At 41.0% G+C, this 21,566-nt stretch overlaps 1 protein-coding gene across 1 annotated transcript in view; it reads right to left on the bottom strand.

Moving 5' to 3' along the window:
* Positions 1–21,566, bottom strand: part of MORN1 (MORN repeat containing 1) — a 66,834-nt gene that overhangs the window by 22,550 nt on the left and 22,718 nt on the right. Inside the window, 2 exon segments of the mRNA XM_043993864.1 lie at positions 133–243; positions 8,527–8,623. Of these exon segments, the coding sequence (XP_043849799.1) occupies positions 133–243; positions 8,527–8,623 (208 nt within the window).

The following is a 21,566-nucleotide window of genomic DNA, read 5'->3' as shown; positions in this document are numbered from 1 at the left end:
TGAACAAAGACCACAGTGTGCTGGGGCAAAAGGAAGCTATAAGGTACTACCTCATTCACGTTGCTGATACTTGCCTTGTGAAAAGACACTTTAAAATATATGTACATCCATAAGCATTAAAGATGTGCTTACTTTTGACAACCTCCCCGTCGTCAGTCTGGAGCTGAACCCTCAAGGTGATCGAAGATCCCTGTACCAACTTAATCACCTTTGGACCCAAAATCACAATCTTTGAGGCTTGAGCTAAAACAGAGAAGAATAAATGTGCATTGAGGCTGTAATAACTAGCTCGACTGTGTCACATTAGAATTTCTTATCCAGCTAATGGATGACTCCCAGAGAGGAAATGTGATTCCACAGCATTATTAGATGAGGGAGAAGGAAGAGTTGGGCCCAGTTCCTGGTTGTTTTAATGCTATTTCTCTCCTTTTTAAAAGAAGTAACTTAACCTTAAGTTGTAACAAAAATCATTAAACTTTATTTTTACAACTGGCTAAACTTTTCTCAAAAAATTACCTTCGACACAGATAACTATGACAAATTCTTAGTGATTCCCTCCCTTCGTGTCATCTTACACACTGTTCTTCAGTCATCCATTTACGCCTATATTTGTACAGATGTGTTTTTATGTTAAGAGTCAGAGTCATTGCATATACTGATATTTTGGGTTTGCTTTCTTCGGTTCACTATAAATTGAACAGTTAGTCTCTCCTCTTTTTTTATAATGTTCTCTTGGTATATTAGTCCAAATGAGAATATTAGGTCAAAGATATGATTAATGTTATTGCTCTTAGAGTGTTATCATGCTGACAGCTTTTTCTTCAAAAGAGTCCACTGAAAAATTAGAACACTAATGCATTGTTGATGGAGCTGTGAACTGGTCCAACCATTCTGGAGAGCAATTTGGAACTATGCCCAAAGGGCTATGGGACTGTTCATACCATTTGACCCAATAATACCATTACTAGGTCTGTATTCCAAAGAGATCATAGAAAAGGGAAAAGGACCTGCATGTACAAAAATATTTATAGCAGCTCTCTTTCTGGTGGCAAAGAATTGGAAATTGAGGGAATGCCCATCAATTGGGGAATGGCTGAACAAGTTGTGGTATATGAATGTAATGGAATACTATTGTGCTGTAAGAAATTCTGAGCAGGTAGATTTCAGAAAAACCTGGAAAGGCTTTAGTGGACTGATGCTGAGTGAAATGAGCAGAACCAGGAGAACATTGTGCACAGTAACAGCAACATTGTGTGATAATCAACTGTGATAGACTTGACTCTTCTCAGCAGTGCAATGATCCAAGATAATTCCAAAGAACTCATGATGGAAAATGTTCTCTACATCCAGAAAAAAAGAACTATGGATTCTGAATGCAGATTAAACCACACTGTTTCTACTTTTTGGTTGGTTTTAAAATTTTTTTATTTTTTGAGGTTTTCCCCTTGTGTTCTGATTCTTCTTTCACAACATGAAATATGTTTAATGTGATTGTTCATATATAACCTATATCAGATTGCTTTCTCTCTTGGGGAGGGGGGAGGGAAGGGAGGGAGGAAGAAAAATTTGGAACTAGAAATCTTATGGAAACAAATGTTGAAAACTATCTTTACATGTAACTGGAAAATAATAAAATACTTTTATGATTAAAAAAATTTAAAAATTAAAAAAAGCAAAAATGATTTCTACATATAACTAGAAGATAATAAAATACTTTTATGATTAAAAATGTATTGGAAAATATTAAACAAAATAAATAAAAATAAGACCAAAAAAAGAGTCCACTGCTTTTCAATTCCACCAGCAAGCATGAGTTATATTAGTGATTTTTTTCCTCTCACTCCTCTAATAATGCCAAAATTCCCATACGTGTGAAATAGGTAAAACAACTCTAACCTAACTTATTCTGAAAAATACCAAATACTCTCTGAGGAAATCCTGAGAAATGCACAAAGTTTTGAGTGTCTTTTCAGAATTGTAAAACAAGGCATCGGGCAGCTAGGTGGCCCAGTGGATAGAGCACCAGCCCTGGAATCAGGAGTACCTGAGTTCAAATTCGACCTCAGACACTTAACACTTACTAGCTATGTGACCCTGGACAAGTCACTTAACTCCAATTGCCTCACTAAAACAAAACAAAACAAAACCAAAAAAACAAGGCATCATTCCCTAGTGAGATATTGTACAAATAACAAGAGCTAGTTCAGCTAGAAAAGATTTTTTTTCTTTTTTTTTTTAAATTTCTTTTTATTTTAATTTTAATTTTTTACATATAAGGTATTTTATTTTTTCCGTTACATGTAAAGATAGTTCTCAACTTTTGTTTATACAAGCTTAACAATTTCAGATTTTTCTCCCTCCCTCCCCTCCCTCCCCCCTCCCCTAGACAGCAGGTAATCTGATATAGGTTATATCTATATATCTATATACATATACATATAGATATATATACACACATATATATACACATAATAACATTAATCCTATTTCTGCATTAATCCTGTTACAAGAGAAAAAATCAGAGCAGTGATGCAAAACCTCAAAATAGAAAAAAAAAACAACAGCACCTAAAACAAAAGAAATAGTATGGGTTCAATCAGCATCTATACTCCACAGTTCTTTTTTTTTTTTTTCTTGGATTTGGAGATCCTCTTCTATCATGAGTTCCCTGGAACTCTTCTGTACCATTGCATTGGTGAGAAGAATATAGTCCATCACAGTAGGTCAACACTCAATGTTGATGATACTGTGTACAATGTTCTTCTGGTTCTGCTCATCTCACTCATCATCAGCTCACGTAAGACCCTCCAGGTTTCTCTGAACTCCTCCTGCTCATCATTTCTTACAGCACAATAGTATTCCATTGTATTCATATACCACAACTTGTCCAGCCATTCCACAATTGATGGGTACCCCCTCAACTTCCAATTCCTTGCTACCACGTAAAGAGCAGCTATAAATATTTTTGTACATGTGGGTCCCTTTCCCCCTTCCATGATTTCTTTGGGAAAAAGACCTAAAAGTGGTATTGCTGGGTCAAAGGGTATGCACAGCTTTATCACCCTTTGGGCATAATTCCAAATGGCTCTCCAGAATGGTTGGATCAGTTCACAGCTCCACCAACAATGCATTAGTGTTCCAATTTTCCCACAGCTTCTCCAACATTTATTATCTTCCTTTTTTGTCATTTTAGCCAATCTGATAGGTGTCAGGTGGTACCTCAGAGTTGTTTTAATTTGCATCTCTCTAATCATTAGAGATTAAGAGCATTTTTTCATATGGGAATAGATAGCTTTGGTTTCTTCATCAGAAAACTGCCTGTTCATATCCTTTGACCATTTCTCAATTGGGGAATGACTTGGATTCTTATAAATTTGATTTAATTCCCTATATATTTTAGAGATGAGGCCTTTATCAGAAGCACTGGCCTCAAAAATTGTTTCCCAGCTTTCTGCCTCCCTTCTAATTTTGGATGCATTGCTTCTGTTTGTACAAAAATTTTTTAATTTAATATAATCAAAATCATCCATTTTGCATTATATAATATACTCTATCTCTTGTTTGGTCAAAAACTGTTTTCCTTTCCAAAGATCTGATAGGTACACTATTCCTTTCTCTCCTAATTTACCTATGGTATCACCTCTTATGTCTAAAACGTGTATCCATTTTGACCTTATTTTAGTATAAGGTGTAAGATGTTGGTCTATGCCTAATTTCTGCCATACTATCTTCCAGTTTTCCCAGCAGTTTTTGTCAAATACTGAGTTCCTATCCCAGAAGCTGGAGTCTTTGGGTTTATCAAACACTACATTACTAGTGTCATTTACTACTGCATTTCCTGAGCCTAGCCTATTCCATTGATCTACCACTCTATTTTTTAGCCAGTACCAGATAGCTTTGATAGAAAAGATTTAAAAAAATATTTAATACCAAGCATATTAAAGCAACTTGACAAATACCTCTAAAATTAAAACTATGACTTTACAATGTTGCTTTATTAGGTTCGGCCAAATTATTTATAGCATTTCAACTACACAAGTGAATTGATATTAAATATAGATTTCATGGCTTTGCTGATTTAATACATGCTGAAAATGCTGAAGGTGAACAGCATGAAAGGTATTTAGATTTACCATTTGAGTGGAATATTCTAGTATGTCTCCTTGACTTGGATCTGATTCAGACCTAGCATCTTCTCCGTCTGAGTCAGCAACTTTAGGCTGTTCCTCAAGACAGAGTGCCGCTCGAAGCTCTTTTGATTGTTTCATCAACATGAGTAAAATAATTTGCAATACTGAGCTCAGATTTATGGCCACTCAAAGTGATTACAACACTCTCTTTGTAGCGAGGGCTGTCTCCTGCAATGCCATGAGCTGCCCAAAGGCAAGAATTCACAGGTATTCTCAGCGGGCCAGACAACTGTGATGTTTCCTTTGTTTTGTGTTTAGCATGTGTTTTCTTTCTGTGATACCTTTGAACCCTTGTCCTCTAAATAGATAAAAGATGAGAGGGTTTTTTTTTCTTTTCTTTTCTTTTCTTTTTTTTTTTTGGAGGCAATCAGGGGTTAAGTGACTTGCCCAGGGTCACACAGCTAGTAAGTGTCTGAGCCCCGATTTGAACTCAGGGCTAGTGCTCTGTCCACTGTACCACTTAGCTGTACCCCTCCCCCATATTTCTTCAATAAAAGAAACTTAATCTATTTAAAGTTTAATATTTCCTCATCTGCAAAATGGGGATAATAACTATAATACCAACCCCATCGGCATAGTGTATAGAGTATGGACTTGAATTCAGAAAGATTTAGGTCCAAATTCTACCTCTGACATTTACTAGCTCTAAAATCACTTGGATCCAAGTCATAGATCACAAGGACATATTGTTATGATTGTACATGTAGAACCTATATCAAATTACTTGCCGTCTTGGGGAGAGGATAGTGGAGGGAAGGGAAAAAAATCTGGAACTCAAAATCTTATTAAAAAAATGAACGTTGAACAATGGATATAGCAGTGGCCTTGGATTCAGGAGGCCCTGAGTTCAAATCTGGCCTCAGACACTTGGCATTTACTAGCTGTGTGACCCTGGGCAAGTCACTTAACCCTCACTGCCCTGCCAAAAAAAAAATGTTGAAAACTACCTTACATGTAATTAGAAAACTTAAATGCTATTTTTTTTTTTTAGTGAGGCAGTTGGGGTTAAGTGACTTGCCCAGGGTCACATGGCTTAAGTGTCTGAGGCCGGATTTGAACTCAGGTACTCCTGACTCCAGGACCAGTGCTCTATACACTGCGCCACTTAGCTGCCCCTAATGCTATTTTTTTTAAAAAGAACATATTGTTAGAGTTAGGATAGATTTCAGAAACCATCCCATCCAACCCCTTCATTTATAAGATGGAGCAACTAAGAGGCTCATCCAAGGTCACTGATGAATTTTCATTGACCTCTCTCTAACATAGGATTGTTTAGGGTCAAATGAGATGATAATGTGAAATGTTTTGTAAACCTTACTGCTATAGAAATATCAAAAATTCTCATTATACATGATATAGGAATATTCCACCTAACACAACCCCAAACCATTACGTTTCATAATGATGCCATTCTGATATTAAAACCGAACCATTCAAAAATGTAAATAATAATTTAACATAATTTGGCCAGAAGTCTAGGACATAAACCAGACTGTCTAACCACAGGACTAACTGATATGGTGCCATATGGCTGGGGGGGCCATGCCTGTATTGGGTGTGCCACTAACTATCAGTGGGCTCTAAGTGGAACGAACAGCCTCATGAGACAGTCGGCTTCCCTGGGCTGGATGTCTGCAAGCAGAGGCTGGGTCAGCATTTGGCGTAAAAAGTGATGCTGGTTCAAAGATGGGCCTCTGTGTTCTCCTCCTGGCCCTGTTCCTGACAACTTCATGCTAGAACTCCCTCAGTGCCTGAGGCCTGACGGATCAGGGACAGCCAGTTATCCCTGCAGCCTTCTCAGCCTGGAATATCCCTCTGTGGGGTGCCCCCGTGCCCATCTGCCATGGATGATTTCCTTCTGGGGCATTTTGTGGAGGGGCCTTCATTCCCTTGATGGTCCTATTCCCAGCCTGCAGCCCTTCCCTTTTCAGTCCCCTTCCTGTACTTATCTTCCCTCTTTAGAATGTAAGCTCCTTGAGGGCAGGGACAGTTTTTCTTTTTGCTTCTATTTGTGTCTTTAGTACTTAGTGTCTGAAACATAATATTTAATAAATCTTTCCTTCCTTCTTTCCCTCCCTCCTTCCTTCCTCTCCTTCCTCCCTTCCTTTCCTCCTTCCTTGCTTCCTTCCCCCTCTCTCCCTCCCTTCCTCCTCTCTCCCTTCCTTTCCTCTTTCCTTTCCTTCCTTTCTCCCTCTTCTTACCCTTCCTTTCCTTCTTTCCTTTCTTTCCTTCCTTCCTTCCTTCCTTTCCTCTCCTTCCCTCCCTCCCTTCCTTTCCTTCCTTCATTTGTCTCTCCCTTCTTTACTTTCTTCCTTCATTCCTTCCAGCTTTAGGACTCAATGACTCTGATTCTTTTATTTCTAAGGCAGTGTGAGACAACTAATACTAGTCTTACCTTCAAGTATTCAAAAAGGATCTTTATATGTTATTTATAGAAAGATTAGGTCTCCTAACTCTGAAACCCACTATTTTTTCATGGTACTCTGATGTTCAGTTAATTCAGTTGTGTCTGAATCTTCATGATCCCATTTGGGGTTTTCTTCGCAAAGATTTGCCATTTGCCATTTCCTTTTCCAGCTCATTTTACAGGTAAGGAAACTGAAGCAAACAAGGTTAAGTGACTTGCCCAGGGTTACATGGCTAGTAAGTGCCTGAGGCTGAATTTGAACTCAGGTCTTCCCAACTTCAGGCCAGGTGCTCTATCCACTGTACCATCTAGCTTCTCTTTTACATAGTACATCCCATGGTTAATACTTTAGGATATGCTAGCTGAGAATTGATGAACTCTCAATGCAAATTAAGACATATTGTTTTTTGTCCTTTGTTCTCAAAAAGGGCCGTGACATTGGTGATGTGATGCCATAATTTTCAGTGAATTAGATTTAAGTGAGGGAGGGCTATTCAAGGTCACCAACCTCACTCTCTCCTCCAGAGCCATCAGGGTCCAGTGGCAAGATATACATCAGGATGACTGGAGATGGCCCCAGATTTTAAGGCAATTGGGGTTAAGTGACTTGCCCAGGGTCACACAGCTAGCAAATGTCTGGTGGTGCAGTGGACAGAGCACTGGCCCTGAAGTTGGGAGAACCTGAAGACGTATATTTTCTTTTGGACATGGACAGTGAGATAATTTGTTTTGTTTGACCATATATGTTTGCCACAGAGATTTGTTTGTTTGTTTCTTGGTGGAGGGGAGAGGAGCTGGGAGGGAGAAAAGGCAGATTTTTGTTGATTAAAAACCCTTTAATCGAATTTTTTTAAAACAACGACAAAAGTACAAAATGCATAAAAATACCTAGGGGTTAACCTACCTTAACATGCTCAAGATGTTTATAAATATAATTAGAAAACACTTTTTGAAGAAATTAATTAGAAAGATCTTTACTGCTCCTACTTGGGTTGAGTTGATGAAGTAGAAACGAAAACAGGGCCTAACCATAGTCCTCACAGCAGATTTTCCCCTTGCATGCTGTAGAACATCTGACTTTTGGGCCCAGCATTCCATCTGCAGTGCTGGCCACCCATGATCCATGGAACACATTCACGCAGGGCTGAGGAGTGCTCTGGGACCTGCTCTTGGGCTGGTCTAGTTAGCAGCAGGGAGGAGAGAGCCCCAGAGCTTTCTTCAGGTGGTGTTACCCTCTCACCTCTCCCTGGCTCCAGGTTTTGCCCCTCGCAGTCCCCACTGAAAATGGCCAGGGGCTCTGACTGGAACAAAACTGTCCTGCTCTTAGCATTTTAACTACACTTAATGTTGCTGGTTTTCCACCTCTCCCACTGCTCTTCAGCATTTTGTTCTAATAAAACAGTGGAGCGAAAAGCAGGAGGGCCCTCAAGAACACGGAGATGAAGCTAATTCATAGCGAAAATGCTACAGGACAAGTCAGACGAGTTTGCACTCTGGTGTGTGGAGCCTCACCATTCAACTGTGCTCCAAGCTGCTTGTTTCCAGAATCATTCTCCCCTCCAAGTGCTGGCCAGACTGCAAATAGGCAGGTCACATCTCATTTGGACAGAGATTTGAACCTGGGCTGTAACGTGCACCTATTTAAAAGGGAAATTAGCAAACTGCTCTTCCAAAAAAGACTCCAGAATCGCTTTTCCCATTCCATTAGTGCTCTTCATCTAATTTAATTCTATGAATAGTCTCCCCTGAATGCCCACTTAATCTAACAGCTACTGGCATGAGCTCCAACCCTATGCCCATCAGGCTAATTTAGAACAGGGTCACACAGAAATGGGAACACAACCAAGAAGCCATATTAATTGAGGGACGGACAACCAAAGCAATCCACTGAATCTATTTAATAAATGAAAAACAAAATAAACGACTTACTTGCTGGATAGCCATTGATCCACAAGCCATCATAGATGGTGCCAGAGCAGTGAATCATGAGACCTTGGCCATTGAACACGCCATTCCGCCACTGTCCCTGCAGATGAAATGACACGTTGATTTCAAACCTGGGTCCCAGGACAGGAAACTTGAAGAACAATGTGCTTTGTCCTTTTTCTTCTTAAGAACTCTCAATAGCTGAGTGGGTGGTCCTCAGAGCCCAGGAGCGACTTAGAAATACACTGCAAACACTTTTCAGTGAAAATTTGAATGGGTGACTGGGAAACATTCAGAGATTATGGACCATTCAACAGTATTCTCTTAGAATAAAAGATTTTCTGGAAAAAACAAGCTTCCTTTAGTATTGTTTGAGACCCTTTTAGTGAGGCTAAGAAATTATATTTTATCAGAATGCAATCAATTTCGTTTAGTTAAATAGGGCTTCCCTTTTGAATCTCAAAGGCGCCAATAAGCATGTGGAAAATGGTGCGGTATATAAAATGTAATCAAAACACGGTACAAATGGTGTACTGTTGAGTACGAAAGAATTCTTTTATTGCAAAGTCATTCCATTTGTGCAGAGTATCATAAAAGAGACAAAAACTCTGCACCTACAGTACTCAGTGTTAGGATTAAGGCTAAATAATTACTGCGTTACACTATTCACTTATAAATAAAAAGCCCAATTAAAAAACACAGTTTGAACAAATGGAGCAACGTGTCTATCCTGTGCACACTATAACTATGTCTCTCATAATGAGCGTGGCTTTCAGAAAAACCAATCAGAAACAAAAGCAGGAAATTATTTCCATGAAACTTTTCAAATAGAGACCATTCAGGAGCATTTGACTAGGAGAATTCAACCCAAATGTTATAAATTTTAATTTAACCTTAATCCTTTTCTTGAAGTGACAACATTCCTGGATGATTCTGTAACCGTGTCTTCCTTTGAGTTCCAAGAATGGAAGCAGAGACCCTTCTGAAAAGGCCCATTTTCCATCTTTTAGTTTTCAGTGCTGTCTTTTGGGTAATTCCACTTCTCTAGAACCACAATTCCAAAGCCGACACCTTCAGCCTTCACCATCACTTGAAGAATATGAGTTTTAAAAATCTGAATCTTTGTTTCAGGGGAAAGTGGGGGGTCATCAGAAGCACCGCCCAATTACCCCACAGTCAGGTCAGCTTAGGCTGAGCCCAGGGCAGTGTCTATTCAAGCCCTAGGTGCTGATAGACCCATTCTGCGGGGTTTCTATCCCACTGCCTGGACATTCAGAATTCATTTGGTTTTTCCAGTGTGGATAGGGAGGCCCCTTGAGCAACGGCGATGGATCTCATCTGGGCATCTGTGTGTGTTCTAAAGTTTGATGCCATCAGCACAAATGTCATCCACAAAGGGAAGCTTTGGGAGTTCTTCATCTTCTGTAGGAAATTGCATGTCTTCTTGGACTCTGTCCTTGATGATGGGGCATAGCCTTCGGCAAGAATTAAAAGCTGAGGATGAGACAAAAGGCAATGGAAAGGAAGGTCCAAGACCACCAAGAGCAGGCTACCACAACCAAGAATTATAAAAGAAAAGCAGTGCAAGGAGTGTCATCCAAGACATGTACAACCAGGAAAGAAGACAGGCTGGCCTTGCAGTGAGAGCAAGGGATAACTGAGGAATGAATTGCGTGCTCTCCTGGTACACACACAAGCTAAGGGAACCAGAGGAAGGCCTGGATACATCAGGCAGAGCCCCTGTGGAAGATTTAAAGGAGAGTAAGGTCACAACCCAATATGGGAACATACGGATGGGCTGTGACTGAGGACCCACAAAAGTATCTAAAAAATTTTGGAAATACCACACAAAATGGGGCAGCTAGGTGGCTCAGTGGATAGAGCACCGGCCCTGGATTCAGGAGGACCTGAGTTCAGATTCAGCCTTGACACTTACTAGCTGTGTGACCCTGGGCAAGTCATTTAACCCTCATTGCCAAAAAAAGGAAAGAAAGAAAGAAAGAAAGAAAGAAAGAAAGAAAGGAAGGAAGGAAGGAAGGAAGGAAGGAAGGAAGGAAGGAAGGAAGGAAGGAAGGAAGGAAGGAAGGAAGGAAGGAAGGAAGGAAGGAAGGAAGGAAGGAAGGAAGGAAAGGAAGGGAGGAAGGGAGGGAGGGAGGAAGGAAGGAAGGAAGGAAGGAAGGAAGGAAGGAAGGAAGGAAGGAAGGAAGAAAGAAAGAAGGGAGGAAGGAAGGGAGGAAGGAAGGAAGGAAGGAAGGAAGGAAGGAAGGAAGGAAGGAAGGAAGGAAGGAAGGAAGGAAGGAAGGAAGGAAGGAAGGAAGGAAGGAAGGAAGGAAGGAAGAAAGAAAGAAGGGAGGAAGGAAGGGAGGAAGGAAGGAAGGAAGGAAGAAAGGAAGGAAGGAAGGAAGGAAGGAAGGAAGGAAGGAAGGAAGGAAGGAAGGAAGGAAGGAAGGAAGGAAGGAAGGAAGGAAGGAAGAAAGAAAGAAAGAAAGAAAGAAAGAAAGAAAGAAAGAAAGAAAGAAAGAAAGAAAGAGAGAGAGAGAGAGAGAAAGGCAGACCTTCCAAACGGATGTGCTAAAAGCGCAGGAGCAGGAGTTATGGACATAAGTTGCAGAGGCAGATTTAGGCTAGAAGCCGGAAAAACAAAGAGCAAACAAGCCTTCCAGTGGGACTGTTCCGCAGTGGAACGGTCTGTCTTGGATCTGGGGTCCCTTGGTCCCCCCATCACTAGAGAAGGGCTTCCACCAGGAGCTAGGCAGGTTTCTGATGGCAGTCTCATTCGGTAGCAGGTGGGAGCGGATGTCTCTGGGAGTGTCTTCTCTGAGATTCTATGAGCCTCTTCACCATATTCCCAAACACTTCTTCTTACCTTAATTTCTCGGTCCACTATGCGGTAAGGAAGGCTAACACCACCACTCTCAAATGCCACGTTTCGGAACACTTTTTTTTCCTAGTGGACATTTTGAATTCTCTGCCGTTTCACATATAGAATTGACCCTGTTCAACCCTAAACTTGCAATTCTACACTGTTCTAGGAGTTGGTCTGCAAATCAAACTAAAATGGAGGAAGACTATGATAGAGATTAAGCAGAATCTCCATTTTGTTCCACGTTTCTTTCTGGTGTCTAGCAATCACTCCTCCTTCTGCCCTCTGTGGCCCAGCAGAGCCAGTCTAATCCCTGTGTCACAGGATAGCTCTTCAGATACTTGAAAACACTTATCATGCACCCCCCCCCCCAAATTCTGAGTTCTCTCTCCTCAGGGTTATACATCCCTCAAGGCCCTTCTCACTCTCTCAGTTATCTTTCTCTAGAGTCCCTCCAGTTTATCAATAGGAATAGCACTATCAATGTAGGTTGGCGCCTTCTCTGCAATATATAGTTTTAGCATTTCCTGGGTCACTGAAAGGTTGAGTGACTTGTCCAGGGTCCTCCAGCTTCTATGTGTCAGAAGTGAGACTCGAACCTGGGTCTTCCCAGCTCCGGGGCTAACCTCTCTATGGTTTATCAATGACCTACTTATACTTGGGGTGCTCAAAACTGAACATAATACTGCAGATGAGGTCTGATTAGGACAGAGGACTGTCACTTCCTTGTTCCTGGATCCATGGGTGGGCCACTTGGTAGCACAATGGATAGAGTGCTGAGCCTGGAGTCAGGAAGACTCATCTTCCTGAGCAGAAGTCTGGTCTCAGACTCTTACTAGCTGTGTGTCCCTGGACAAGTCACTTCACCCTGTTTGCCTCAGTTTCTCATCTGTAAAATGAGCTGGAGAAGGAAATGGCCAACGTAGCATCTCTGCCAAGAGAACCCCAAATGGGGTCACAGAGAGTCAGCCACAACTGAAAAATGACTTAACAACAACAACAAGATCCAGGAATAAACAGGAGTCAGCTTGAAGGGCTTGAGAGAAACGATGATGAAATTTTCAGTGTGAGCATTTATATGTTGGAAATCTGTAAGGGCTACAAACCAAGGCTTGATTTAGTGTTTTCTTGATTTTCTAGACTTTGGAAAGTGAGGGAGAAAATGTTGATAAAGTAGATTAAGCTTAAAAGTGCTGGCGGGGATAGAGCACTGGCCCTGGAGTCAGGAGGACCTGAGTTCAAATCCGGCCTCAGACACTTGACACTTAGTAGCTGTGTGACCTTGGGCAAGTCACTTAACTCTCATTGCCCAACCAAAAAACGAACAAAAGTGCTGGCGGGTACAGCTGGTCATTAACCAATTCACCAGCACAGCCCTGTCAAGGTTCCATTGACTTTGGGGGGCTGCCACATCACTCAGATGACTCCTACTGACTTTGCATTTCCCTAAAACCCCCAGAGCTTTATTTTTTAAACAAATTATCCTCTAACCATTGCTCCCTTTCCTGTAGCTGTGAAGTGGCTTGTTGAAACTCAAGCACAAAACTTTCTGTTGATCCCTCTTGTTTCTCTTTAAGGATCCTGTTCAATGCTCCAGCCTGTTGAGAAGTGTTTGGATCCCACCCTCCATGGTTGATCCCTCCCAGCTTTGTGCCACCCCAAAGCTTAAATCAGCCTGAGGTCGGAGCCTTGTTCCAAACAGAGGTGAGGAGGGAGGCAATTCCAGGGACTGACGAAGCATCCTGGACAAAAGCACTAAGTGTGGGTGATAACAGGTTTGCTGAGAGCATAGAATGCATTACATAGAGGGAGCAAAGGCAGACCCACCTTCTATCCATGAAAGATTTATTTCTGGTTTGGAATTATCAGGCTACTCTCCAGGAAGTGTTTGGCCTTTGCTATTTCCCAATCCTCTGATTTGCCTGTATGTGCAATGTGTATGCATTTCCAAATACAAATAAAGTCAAAATTATCTTTCAAAGAAAAAAAAATGCATCAGATAGGGTGGAGCCAATATGGCGGAGGAAAGACTTTAAATGCACAGAGCTCCTGACACAATTACTCCCCAAACAGCCATAAAACAACCCCTGGAGCAGCAAAACCCACAAAAAGATGGGCTGAGCTTATTTTCTAGACAAAGACAGATTAGAGGGGGGCTGTGCTGGGCTGAAAGAAGAGTCCAACCCTGTGATCGTGCCCACACAGTCCCCAGGCAGGCTGCACCAGAGAAACTTAACCTTGAGCTTCCAAATCCACCAATCACCTCCTGAAAGAGATCCCAAAAGGAAAACCTCTAGGAATATTATAGCCAAATTCCAGAGCTCCCAGCTCAAGGGGAAAATATTAGAAGCAGCTAGAAAAAAAGGAATTCAAATACTGTGGAGCTATAGTAAGGATAAAACAAGATCTAGTAGCATCTACATTAAAGGACCAGAGGGCATGGAATATGATATTCCAGAGGGCAAAAGAACTGGGACTACAGCCAGAAAAAAATGCATCAATTATTTCTTCTCAAAATGCCGATATGAGGTCTAAGTCACTGAGTCCAACCTATATATGAACAGAAATCCCTTCAACAACATCATGAACATAGTAGATATTCAGGCTTGATTCATAATGAAATGCTGCTGCTCATAGCTGCTTGCTCAAAACTATGTTATGGAACTTGACAATATATAATAAGCATTTATTAACTGCCTGTTGTATGCCACATGGCACAGTGGACAAGATGCTAGACTTGAAGTCAAATCCTACTGCAAATACTTTTTAGTTGTGTGACCCTGGACAAGTCAATTAACTTGTTTGGGCTTCTGTTTCCTTATCTGTTAACTATGTGGCAATATTCAAAAAGCATGTATTAAGTACTTACTATATGCAAGTCACAGTGCTTGGTACCACAGACACAGAGACAAAACAGAAAGGGTCCCTCTCTATAAGGAGTTTATATTCTACTAACCACAATGCCTGGAAGTCTCACAAAAGATATCAAGTCGAAGCCTTAATGGAAAATAACCTGTTATTCAACGGCAGCAGCCGTATGCCTGGGAAGACTGTCATTCTGGACTCTCCCAAGGCTCTCAAAGGGATGTGAGGCAGGGTCACAGAAGTGGTGAGCAAGGCAGCAGAGGGCTGGTTTCTCTGAGATCCTGTGAGGGCCTGGCATATGGTTCAGGAACAGAAAACCCATGACCTCTCAGGGAGACCCCCGTTGTTGAACAGCTCTTGACATAGGGCAGTTGCTTAGTAAATGTTTGTTGATTGACTGAGTCATACCACTACCACCCTTTTGGCTCTCCATGACAGCCTCTGTCATCAGTGGGCTCCCTTCTGTGCCCTTCCCCACATACCCTGTCTTCTCTCCTGCCTAAACATCCCATCTGTTCTCATTGTTGTTTGGTCATTAGAACCTCCTACCCCACTTGTCTTGTCCTCCAATGAATATTTATCAGTTTGTCAATTACCTCTTAGGAAGCAGTTCTTGATAAAATTGCAATCAATGCTCCAATCACTAATAAGAAGAGAAATGCAAATCAGAACAACCCAGGGCCCCAAATAGCCAAAGATCATCAAAGTCGGGAGTGGCCAATGTTAGAAGGACTGTAGAAATACGCACATTAACTTTCTGCTGGCATAAGCACTGTGGAATTATGGAAATACAGTGGCTAAAATGTCCCTACCCTTTGACCCAGAAATCCACTGCTAGGCATATATCCCAGAGAGGTCAATGACAAAGAGTAAAGCTCCATATATTCCAAAATAATTACAACAGCACTTTTTGTGGTAACAAAGGCTCTCCTATGAAGAATGTCCGGGCAATATAAAAACAACAGCTATTAATAAAAAATCCTTTTTTAAAAGTGACTCCTACCAAAAAAAAAAAAATGGTTCCTAGAAATGAACATAAAGGATGATAACCTGTAGACTGCACAGAGAGGAAGGTAACTGTTTGATATCCCAGAAATGACAAAGCCACGATTCAAAATCATCAAGATAGTTGGGAAATCTGAGCCCTGATGAACAAAATGAAACCAAACATGGAGACTCTAAAGTCCCACATTTAGCTTTAAAAAGAAATGGTTTTGGGGGCAGCTAGGTGGCACAGTGGATAGAGCACTGGCCCTGGATTCAGGAGTACCTGAGTTCAAATCGGGCCTTAGATATTTGATACTTACTAGCTGTGTGACCCTGGGCAAGTCACTTAACCCCAATTGCCTCACCAAAAAAAAAAAAAAAAGAAAAAGAAATGGTTTTCCAAGTACAGAGTAGTAGAGACCCAGCCAAGTGGATCTTGTGTTTTCTTTCAAAGGGAAATGATAAGATATTGACTTCTGCCCGTTGATACTTTCTGTCATGTGGTGAGCCTGGAAATGCAATTTGGGCATGCTCAGATGGGAGAATGGTTATGCCCCCTCTCTGTTTTATGCCCCTCAAAGAACCCCTAGCCCATCCCTGGTTTTACAGGGTGAGATATTGAAAAACTGGAGTTAAGAAGGATTGAGATCACAAAAGAAGTGCCTTTGATGGCCTCCTTTGCCTTAATAGGAAAGTAATTGACCCCAACAAGTAAGAGTAATTGTCAGCTGAAGCTCCTAAGACACAGGATGCATTCACCAATCCAAAAGGCAGCTGTTTTATATCAAAGCTGAACCATGAATGTGAAAAAGTCCAGAAACACTGATAACCCATGCCAGTCTTGTTTTCTGTCTTTGAAATGACAATGTCACTGTAATTAATAAAAGTCTCAATGCTCTTGTCTTAAAAATTGTTCCTCAGTTCTATATTTACAGATAAAGTATGACGACTCTAGATACTACTGTGGTTTTCATAGAGAAATAAAGAAAACAATGAGACAGGATGTGGGTTTGGATAGCGAAAACTGGAAACAACACATCAGCATATATAATATAGAAGTAAGATGATAAATAGAATGCAAAAAAGTTAATTAACCATACAAAACCTCGAAATAAGTACTAGTGATGCAAATTAATTCTCTATTAATTTGTGAAAAATTATGAGTAAACATGTAATATTAATCAACTTAATTTAAAGGCAATATATTCCTTTTTAGAATATTCTAAACCACTTCATGCCTTTTTCAACAATGAGCAGAATTATCAAGGTTTGATATCTAACAGGCTACTCAATGATTAAAATTAATAATATTTACCATTGTTATTAATGATGTGGCAATCATTTAATATAGCAATTCCGGGAATACATTAATATATAAATAGATATCTGGGATAGTCAGATATTCATGGGCACAATACTGAGATTAATCAGTATAAATATATTCAAATGAGCAATGCAACTAATCAAATAGTGTAGAATCTTTTCTAATTAATGTTATAAATCATAGATTTAAAAATTCCATCCTTTCTCCGTTAATTGACATGCACCCAAAGAATGAACAAATATGTATTAATAAGGAGGCTGGCAGCCCACAGTTTGTCTCTGGGCCATTTATCACCAGATGTAATAATACGTGGGCTGTGGCAGCGTGCGGCAGTACGGCTTAAGAATTCCGGGCCACGCACTCCTATTCAACGTGATTGGCTTGGCTGGGCCTTTCACCTCCTTTCCTAATGGAGGGTGCCTCATATTTTCTGGGGAAAGTTTACCTTATCAGTGGGATAACATTCTGGCAGAAAGTCTAATAAAGGCTATTTTGTGAAAGAGGAGATGAAATGACAATGAGATGAAGTTGAAGGATGGTACTGGGGGGTCGTGGGGGATCTAGACCTGGGTTCGAGGCCCCCACTCTTGCCAAGAACTTGTAGGATTTGGGGCAATTTGTTCTCCCTTTCTGAGTCTCAACCTCTGCATCTTTAAGATGAGGGGATCAGGCTACAAAATCTCTAAGGGTCATTTCATTTCTAGCATTTGATGGCATCTATCTTGACACATCTTGGCCGGGTGAGCCAAAACTAAGAGTAGAAACAATTTAGGACTAAAAAGAAAGTATATTTTATTTTACTTTGAAAACAAAAGGAAGCAAAAAAAAAAATAGGAACCCCCCCCCCAACCCGCATCTATACTCACACATTAAAAGGAAGACTGGGGGAGGGAGTGGGGGTCGGGATGGGGATGGGGATGGGAAACAAGGGCCAGTTTTAGCTAATGATCAGATGTTTTGAAAAGAGCCTGTGGGGCAGCTAGGTGGCGCAGTGGATAGAGCATCGGCCCTGGAGTCAGGAGGACCTGAGTTCAAATCCAGCCTCAGACACTTAACACTTACTAGCTGTGTGACCTCCGGCAAGTCACTTAACCCCAATTGCCTCACTAAAAAACAAAGAAAGAAAGAAAGAAAGAAAAGAGCCTGTTAGGAAGCTGTTACTTGTTGGAGGTGAGAGTGGGGGAGAATTCATTTAAACCAGCACATGTGAATTCGTCCAACCAAGGAACCCAGGGGATGCTTTCAGTGTGAGCTGTCTAAGGACCGCAGGGGTAGCTTGGGTCTCCTCAGTTTCCCAGTGTCTAGTGCAGCGTCTCACACCGGGCAAAGCCTCAGGAAGCATGTGCTGATGTATGGGACCTTGGATGGCTATGTCAGTGCCCCTCTCTGAAGCCCAGCTCTTCCTTGTCTCTAAGATGGATGCGTCATAGGCCCATTGAGAGCTGAGAGAGAGACGTCAAGCCCAAACCCCTAACTATGTGGATGGGCAAACTGAGGTCCACAGCAGTTAAATGACTTGCCTAAGGTCACACAGGTAGTAAGTATAGAGTCAGGATTTGAACCCAGGTCCTCTGACTCTAAATTCTCTGCTTCCCTATGATAAAAGTAATGAATGAATAGGATTCTCTTTGAGAATAACCAATTACATAGTGTATGTCAAATGTTTTGAAAACCTTAAAACACTATAGAAATGTGAATTGTTCTAATTATTGCCATCATCCTCTGGACAGAAACCAAGCAAGGGAAAGACAAAGATTATGGGTAGAATTAATATTAGAGAATAAATACCAATGAAGGGCAGCATATGTTCTGATACATTCTAAAATGCCTTCAGTTTTCATCAGAAGCATATATACTGGCTAACTCATACCATTCCTAATTTCTACTGACTGGACAGCTAAGTGACACCATAGCACATTGAGCATCCTGAGTTCAAATCTGGCCCCAGACACTTCCTAGCTGTGTGACCCTGGGCAAATCACTTCACCTTGTTTGCCTCAGTTTCCTCATCTGTCAAATGAGCTGGAGAAGGATATGGCAGACCAATCCAGGATCTTTACCAAGAAAACCCCAAACGGGGTCACAAAGAGTCGGACATGACTGAACAATACAATTTCTGCTGAGCTTTGATTAAGCTCTGAAAGCTATATACATCATCTCTTTATGCCTTGAAATACAAGACCACATCAAGAATGACCAAAGTCAGCTGTACTGTAGCTTCATTTTTAACACAGGGGACATACATTTAATCTATAAGTGTTACACATGTATTACATATCTTATATGTGTGTACATGTATGCACAGATACGCAATGAAAGAAGAGAACATTTTCCTCTCAAGTCTAACATACTAAGAGTTATTGAATCACAGAATAATTGCTACAGAAAATCTGGTTGTCATTCACAAAGGACCAGTATTATGTTGAATAACACCTTCATTGATAATTTGTTTGGACAAATATAAAAATGTTCTGTTTTGATCTGGAAGTCCCTTTATTCTTAATGCTAATTTCTTTTAGAATTCTGTTCAGGGCTACCATGCAGAGAGATATCTGATTATGAATGAGGAAAGGCGTTTTGAATAAATCGCAAGAAACAAGTACTTAACTTTTTTTCCTCTTCTTTCAGGAAGCAATTTCCAGTGAATTGATGATATTTCCCTTTCCGAGTGAGAAGCTTTTATGCTTTTATTGGAATTAATTTTGGTTACTTAAATCTCATCTAGTCTTCAACTGATATGATATTTTCAAGCTTCCTAGCTGAACATAAACACCTCAATTATTAAATTTCGATCTGCCATCTCTATTGATGAATTGCTTTCCAAGTGGCTTACACTGCCTCAGTTGTTCCCATAATGCCTGTGAAGCAGCATCTTAGAGGAAATCTGTCATGTGTCTTGCTGACTACACACAGAAATGCTGGCTCTTTTTGCAAAGTTCCTTGTAGAAGCTGGGGAGGGGCAAAGAAAACTAGGAGCCATGGACTGGGTTTGGTTTCGGGTTTTTTTGGATGACTGGAAAAAAAAAAAAGATGGGTGGGTCATGTAGTGGGAGGAAGGGATAACCAGGGGGGCGTGACCTCTCCAGATACCCAATTGCTCCATACTGGGGAATCCACAGGAATCCACAGGAGGGAGAAAGGGCATGGGTGGTGATCTGCATCACTGGAGGGAGTACTCTCCACAAGGAAGCTACAGACCAGCAGAGCTCTCCCAGGAGTGCTTGGGAGATCCCTAATACTTGTAAAGAAGTTGCCAGTTCTCTTTGTACATCCATTTCTCTCTCTCTGACACGAAAATTCTTTGGTTCTAAACTGTGTGGGATGCTCCAGAGAGAAGTGCTATCCATTGGGAAAACTTTAGGAAAACTCCATGTGCTGGCCTCTGAAAGGAAAAAACAGGTCATTGGAGAGTTGTTCTTGCCATTGCAGAAAGATGCACCAAGGGCTCACGGACAGAAAAGATTCATTCCCCAGCGTTTTTGCTATAAACAGTGAGCTCCCTTGGTGTATTTAAAAGACATGCATCTTCAACTGAGACTATATTTTCAGCCATGCTCAATAAATAGAAATACAGGGGCGGCTAGGTGGCCCAGTGGATAGAGCACCGGCCCTGGAGTCAGGAGTACCTGAGTTCAAATCCTGCCTCAGACACTTAACACTTACTAGCTGTGTGACCCTGGGCAAGTCACTTAACCCCAATTGCCTCACTAAAATAAATAAATAAAAAATAAATAGAAATACTTCAGTTTATAGTGGCAGAACCACAGAATTTTAGAGATAGGATGATTGCTAGAGCTCATCTAAGCCAATATCTAAAAATGGTACATTTTATGGATGAAGAGACTGAGGCCGGGTCTGTTCAGAGCTGCTTGGCTGATTAGCAGAGATGGGCCTTGAACCCCAACCTCCCACTCCCATTCACCATAATGCTCTGTCTTTACTGCTTCTAAAAGGCCCTGAGACAGTTAACAAAATTAACAAAGCACCTTTACAAAATCTGATTCATACATAGCTTTCCAAGCCCATACCAATATCATCAAATGAGAATTGTTATTCATGTGGTAATTATGTCCTGATATGTATCTGTATCAATAGCCCAAATTTTCTAAATCACCTCTTTTACCCTCTAGCCCTTCCCGCTCAAAAAAAACCAAACCCAAAACCCTTTCTATCTAATAATGAGATCCTTAAAATAATCTTCTTTATCTAACATGAGACTTGTCATGGAAGTCTGTTGAATGTGAATGGGAGGTTTATAGCAGCTGTCTTTGGGGTGGCAAAGAACTGGAAATTGCAGGGATCCCCATCCATTGGAGAAGGGCTGAACAAATTGTGGTGTATGGTTGTGATGAAATAGTATTGTGCGATCAGAAATTATGAGCTCGATGATCTTAGAAAGGAAGTCTGTCAAATGTTAAAGCTGGGCATCTGAAGAATATCTATCTATCCAATATGCCACTCTATCTAGCTGGAGAATTCATATTTGTGAAATTGAGTTTTGAAGATATGAGACATTCAAATAGTCTACCAAATAAAACAGCCCTGCAAATAAGCCCAACTGCTTTACAAACTTACAAAACATCTTTTTTTTTGGGTGGGGCAATGAGGGTTAAGTGACTTGCCCAAGGTCATATGGCTAGTAAGTATCAAGTGTCTGAGGTCGGATTTGAACTCAAGACCTCCTGAATCGAAGGCCGGTGCTTTATCCACTGCACCACCTAGCTGCCCCAAGCCTACAAAACATTTAAACCAGCTCATCTTCTCCTGTGGCTGAGAGGCTATCTATCCTCAGAATGCGAATAACAAGTCAAAATACAAAAAACAACAACAACAACAACAAAAACAACACCACAGCTTAGGTGACTGTATTATTCGCTGTGATCCCAGCTCTCTACTTCCCAGAATTGTGATGTACCGGTCCTCCAAGATGTGGGGTATAGATGGGGTTAGCTCAGGGTTACTTTTCCATCTGCCCACTAAAAAGAAAGCAACCATTTAGGGCTG

This window comes from Dromiciops gliroides, chromosome 3 (assembly GCF_019393635.1).
Source record: "Dromiciops gliroides isolate mDroGli1 chromosome 3, mDroGli1.pri, whole genome shotgun sequence".
Classification (NCBI taxonomy): Eukaryota; Metazoa; Chordata; class Mammalia; order Microbiotheria; family Microbiotheriidae; genus Dromiciops; species Dromiciops gliroides.
Note: the sequence above shows the minus strand (reverse complement) of the source record. Positions and strands in the feature narration are given on the sequence as shown.